We start from the raw sequence: 6126 nt of genomic DNA on the forward strand, positions 1-6126 counted from the left end.
GGCTTGAAAGAAAATTCGGCGGACAACGACGTCAGGTGGCTATACAGCTGGAAACATTGGAAGCATTCCAGCCGATACAGCGCTACAACCCGCAAGCACTGGAGAAGTTTGCAGATTTGCTCGAGATTGCCGTAGTGAACCTCAAAGATGCAGGTCGCCACATGGAGCTACAGAACGGCACATTCTTCTCCCGTCTCCTGAGCAAGCTGACGAAGCAGATGGTGGCTCAGTACCAACGTTGGTTGTACGAGCACCAGCAAACCGAGGATGTGTTATCATTGTTGAAATGGGTGACACTGGAGGCTGAATTCCAGACTACGGCAACGAAGATAGTAGACGGTATCCAGAAGTCGGCATCATCCCGGCCAAGTAGCCATCGCTCGTTGCAGCAGCGCAACGCTCATACACACTTGGCAGACGGACAGACGGCACGAGACGAGGAGACTTCTTTCATATCCTCTCGCGCCACTTGTCCAGAATGCAGCGGGAGCCATGGCATTTGGGAATGCTCCACCTTCAAAGGACACGACACAGGCCAACGGTGGACAAGAGCAAAGGAATTAAGCCTGTGCTATCGCTGCCTGGGAACAGGGCACAGAGGCGACAAGTGTCCTCGAACTCGCACTTGTGGTGTCGATGGTTGCCAACGGAATCATCATCGTCTACTACACGGCTTGGCACGATCAGATTTTGAGATCAGGAAGAAGCCGAGAGCCGATGGCAAGGAAAGGAGTTATGACAAAGCAAACACCAAGGCTGAACAAGGACACTGTGGCGTCGCAACAGCGCTTGAGACTCCAACGGAAGGGGAGTCCCCCCAGCAATGCAGCAATGCAACAGCCGAGACGAGCTACACCAGTTTACGCACTGTGCCTGTCGTTCTCAGGTCCGGTAGTAAGCGGCTCGTCGTCAATGCGCTTCTGGACGACGGAAGTACCAACACCTTCATCCACGAAGACGTTGCCACAGCGCTAGGTATGAGTGGTGAGCAGCATGACATGACTATCAATATGCTGAATGGAAAGCGGAGCACTTTCAAATCCATGGAAGTGGAGTTCGATATCGCCAATATTAACGGTCAATCACGGACAACCGTAGTCGGACTCACAACTCCCAACCAGGTAACAGGACGTCTGCAGCTAACGGACTGGAGTAGCAAGAAGATTGGCTATGAGCACTTGGCTGATATACCGTTTCCGGAACCGGCCACCCCTGAAAGGATCGAGCTGCTCATTGGCGTCGACAATGCCGAGCTTCATCGTGCATTGTATGAAGTGTCTGGACCAGCCGGAGAGCCCATCGCGCGTCTCACACCTCTCGGATGGACCTGCGTCGGAGCAGGGGTTAGCCGTGGCGGGGGCACAAACCACTGCTGCAGCGCTATCATCGCCAGCAGCGAGACCCTCCTGAGTGTGGATAAGACTTTGCGACAGTTCTGGGAAATTGAGCAAATGACCAGCCCAGAACACCCCATGTCACCGGAAAACCTGGACGTCCTGACAGCGACAAAGAAACGAATGACGTTCACCAATGGTCGCTACTGTGTCGGGATGCCATGGCGGGCAGATGCATCACGGCCCACCAACAATTACGACATGGCAGCGAAGAGACTTGCGCAAACACAGAAGAGGCTGAAACGGGTCCCAGAAATTGCAGAGCGCTATGCAGAGACCATTGAGAGTTACGTGAGAAAAGGGTACGTGGTGAAGGTGAATGCAAACCCACGTGAAGCAGGATCGTGGCTCCTTCCACACTTCCCGGTTGTCCGACTGGACAAAAGTACGACGAAAGTTCGCATTGTGTTCGACGGGTCAGCTAAGCATGATGGCACCGCCCTCAACGACCTGCTGCACACCGGTCCGAAGTTACAACGTGATCTATCGGCTGTTCTGCTCAGGTTTCGGCGGCATCCGATCTGCATTGGCTGTGATGTTACGGAGATGTATCTACAGGTTGAAGTCAGAAAATCAGATCGGCCATATCTGAGATTCCTGTGGAATACAGACTCGCAGTCGGCTCCAGACGTGTACGAATTCAACCGGGTGGTATTCGGTCTGAACTGCTCCCCGTTCTTAGCGCAACTGGTCGCGCGAGAGCACGCTAAGACACTAGATCCAGAATTCGCCCGTGCAGCCGAGATGATGCTCGAATCAACTTACATGGACGACGGTATGGACTCAGTCTCTACGATTGCCGAGGGTGTGGCCCTGTACAAGAGTGTGACAGCAGCATGGAAGGGAGCAGGCATGGCAGTGAGGAAGTGGCTGTCGAATGCTCCGGAGCTGTTGGGTCACATACCCAGAGAAGATCAGGCAACGCAACTCAGCCTGAACGGAGACGGCCCATCCCAGATTAAGACTCTAGGGATCAGTTGGTTGAGCGACAGCGACATGTTCAGCTTTCAGGCTGTCATACCACCTGACGATATGATGATGACGAAGAGGAACATCCTCCGAAAGATCGCGACGATCTTCGACCCGCTAGGATTTCTGGCACCAGTGATCATCCGTGCCAAGATACTGATGCAAGAGATCTGGGCTAGCGGTGCAACTTGGGACGAAGTGCTTCCCGTCGAACTGAGCTCACGTTGTAGACAGTGGTTCCAGGATCTCCTTGCACTGAGCTCAATTCAAGTGCCACGCTGCTTGCAGGCCATTGCAGGCGCTACACCACAAGATGTCGAGCTTCACGTATTTGGCGACGCATCAGAGTTAGCGTATGGTGCCGTCATCTACCAACGTATCCGCTACGCCTCCGGCGAGATCAGCACCGTATTTGTGTCTGCTAAGTCACGAGTTTCGCCAACTACCGCCACAAGCATCCCACGGCTCGAATTGATGGCTGCTGTGCTGGGAGTCGAAATGGCCAACGAAGTAGCCAAGGTGTTGCAGATCAACCCGCAGAACATCATCTACTGGACTGACAGTATGGACGTGATCTGGTGGATCCGTGGCCGGAGTCGCTTGTTCAAGACGTTCGTTGCCAACAGAGTGAGCACGATTCACCAGGCAAGCAGCCCAGATCAATGGCGGTATGTCCCTACGGCAGAGAACCCGGCTGATATTGTGTCGAGAGGATGCGCCCCAACATCGCTCACGCCGGACAGTATGTGGTGGACCGGTCCTAGCTTCATGGCCAAGCCGTCTGATGACTGGCCAGTACGACAGTTACCTACAGCCCAAGCAAAGGAAACAAAGTCCATGAAGGAGACCGTTCTGATGAGCAGCACTGAGACGGGTACTGATGATGAGGGCACAGGCGCAGCGGAGCCCAGTGTTTGGCGACTGGAACCGCAGCGATACTCTGATTTGGAGCGCTTGATTCGTGTGCAAGCGTGGGTGATGAGATTTCTTCACAACGCTCGCACGCCACACGAACGCCGCGAACTGGGTGAATTGACAGTGGACGAATTGAGTGAGTCTGAGTTGATGCTGGTGAAATCAGCGCAAGAGTCTGAGTTCCGAGATGAGATCAAGGCCATCAAGAAGGGACAACCTGTGAGTTCCCAGAGCAAGATTGCAGCACTCCATCCACAGTTAGATGACAGTGGTTTGCTGCGTGCAAGGAGTCGTCTTCAGTACGCGGACTTCTTGCCCTCTGACACGATCTCACCGATCATCCTTCCCAGGACGCATCCAACGACTAAGCTTGTGATCACGCGGATCCATGGCAACGGTCATCACGCACTCGGCAACAATCAAGTTCTGAACGAGTTAGTAAAGCGGTTCTGGGTTGTCGGTGCACGCGAAGCAGTCAAGGAAGTGGATCGTCAATGTCCTGAATGCCAACGCCGAAAGGCCAAGCCTGCTAAGCAGCTCATGGCGCCACTGCCAACACTCCGGATTGAACCCGGCACCCGTGCGTTTGAAAGGGTTGGAATCGACTTTGCAGGACCGATGTACACCAAGCAGGGACGCCGAGCGCAGGCAAAGAGATGGCTGTGCATCTTCACCTGTCTTGCCACACGCGCTATCCACATCGAAGTAGCGTATGGTCTTGATACTGGAAGCTTTCTGAACTGCTTCTTCCGAATGGTCGGACGACGTGGCGCCCCACACGAGGTGCTCACTGACAATGGCACGAACTTTGTTGGTGCAGTAACCGAGCTACGCGAGTTGAGAAGTGAACTGGACGAGAAGAAGATCATCAAGGCAACCAACGGTCAACGGATTCAGTGGCACTTCAACCCACCCGCAGCACCGCACTTCGGAGGACCATTTGAGGTCATGGTGAAGGCTGCCAAACGAGCACTGTACGCCATTCTGAAGTCAGGTGACATCACAGATGAGGAGTTAGTGACGGCAACGATTGGAGCAGAACACCTGATCAACAGTCGGCCCTTGACAACGGTATCTTCAGATGCCAGAGACTGTACTCCTATCTCTCCAAGTGACTTGCTGCTAGGCGACGCGAGCCACAGTATTGATGTACCCGGTGATGACCCAGCAGCTAGCCTGAGGAGACGCTGGAGACGAGTCCAAGAGCTGGTCAGACATTTCTGGGCAAGATGGATGCAAGAATGGCTGCCCATGCTGAGTGGTCGTGCCAAATGGAAGAAACCCTACAACAACGTGCAAGTCGGTGATGTCGTTATCCTACTCGCCAAAGACACACCACGTGGCCAGTGGCAGCTGGGACGCGTTGTCGATGTTCACCCAGGACGTGACGGGCTGGTACGAGTCGTGGACGTAAAGGTGAAGAACACCACGCTACGTCGCCCAATAAGCAAGATCTGCCCGCTGGAAGCATATCAGTGAGTTACTGAGTAGCAACAGCATTGGACCATCGCCATTGAAGTATGGTCATGTCTTTTCACTCTCTTGCTTCTCTCTTGCTTCTCTCTTGCTTCGCACATGTTCTTTCATGTTGTTTTCATTTCTTGTTCCGTTGCCTATCATCTTTTTTTTGATTTTTTGTTTTTTTTTGTTTCTGTTTGCTTGAGCACTAGCAACTCAGGCAATCTTTTCTGTTTTTTCTTTCATTTTTTCCGCTTCGAGTGTTGGTGATGTATCTCTCCGTAGACACATCAGGAAGGGGAGAATGGCGTGGCGAGAATGCCACGGAGTTCAGTTTACACGTTCATGTCATGTTCAGTTGCGATCTGCTTTCTCTTCCTGATTGCCATTGCGGCCATGCTGTCTGTTCTCTGTGATTTGACCTTTATCTCCTGGCATCTTACTGTCTTCATGTGCTCCCCTTGGGGGCACCTTGATGCCTGATGTAATATCGAATTTGTACAGCGGGCTACCATTTAGGTTCCGCTGCGGTCGGTTTCGCTGAGCCAGCCTTGGCACCGTGTAGCCTTTTTGGTTGTTGTGTTCTTGTGCGTGCGGCATGAGGTTTTTAGCTGTACCTTTGTTTGGCTGCGCTGCCTTTTGGTTTCCAGAGAGTTTTTCTTTGCCCTTGTAGTTTCTTAGAACGAAATAGTCGGTTCGTGACATGGCGTTCTACTTCTAATCAACCATAAAGTCTTTCGTGTTGTGAGTGACTCCGTCGAGTGTGAGCTTGGTATACGGCCCATTACGGGACTGCGTGCGGCAGAAGCCTAGCGAAACACCAACCGTCGTTCGACCTGCATGATGTCGACTGCTTGCGTGGCCTTCTCAAGAGGGTCCATGTTGTCCAGGAGACAACTGCTAAGCAGTCAACCATACTTTCTTATTTTAGCAAGGAGTAGTGTCCTGCCAATTTTCAGGTCTGTGTGTGTGTGTGCGTGTGTGTGCAAGAGTACATGTGAACATGTTCTCTGTTTTACTTTATCACTTTATCACTGTGTATATTCCTGGAGAACAGTTGAGAATATAAAGTTGTGCACCAAATACTTGGATCGACACGGAAAAACCCTGCGTTTTGACGTATGACACATGCATGCAATTGGGTAGGGCCGGGTCAGAGGGCAGGATTTCTTAATTCAGCACCCTCGTTAATCCAGCAGAAAACGCCGTAGCAAAAGGTGCCGGATTAGAGAGGGACGACTGTAGTGGTGACTATAAAAGACAATTGCCTAATAACAATAGACTCACTCGAGGGAAAGATGCAAAAAGATATGAATAATTAATATAATAGACTACCGGTATTGGATAGGTGATCATGTTCGCATTTTGCATAGCTGAAAGTCATAAGTAC

The 6126-nt window shown here is 52.0% G+C and overlaps 1 protein-coding gene across 1 annotated transcript in view; it reads left to right on the forward strand.

Moving 5' to 3' along the window:
• LOC135829896 (uncharacterized) overlaps window positions 1-4757 on the forward strand; it is a 6135-nt gene extending 1378 nt beyond the window's left edge. Inside the window, exon 1 of the mRNA XM_065342279.1 lies at window positions 1-4757. This exon is cut by the window's left edge and continues 1378 nt beyond it. Within this exon, the coding sequence (XP_065198351.1) occupies window positions 1-4757 (4757 nt within the window).
• The last annotated feature ends 1369 nt before the right edge of the window (window positions 4758-6126 follow it).

Source organism: Sycon ciliatum, chromosome 13, assembly GCF_964019385.1.
Source record: "Sycon ciliatum chromosome 13, ocSycCili1.1, whole genome shotgun sequence".
NCBI classification, from domain to species: domain Eukaryota; kingdom Metazoa; phylum Porifera; class Calcarea; order Leucosolenida; family Sycettidae; genus Sycon; species Sycon ciliatum.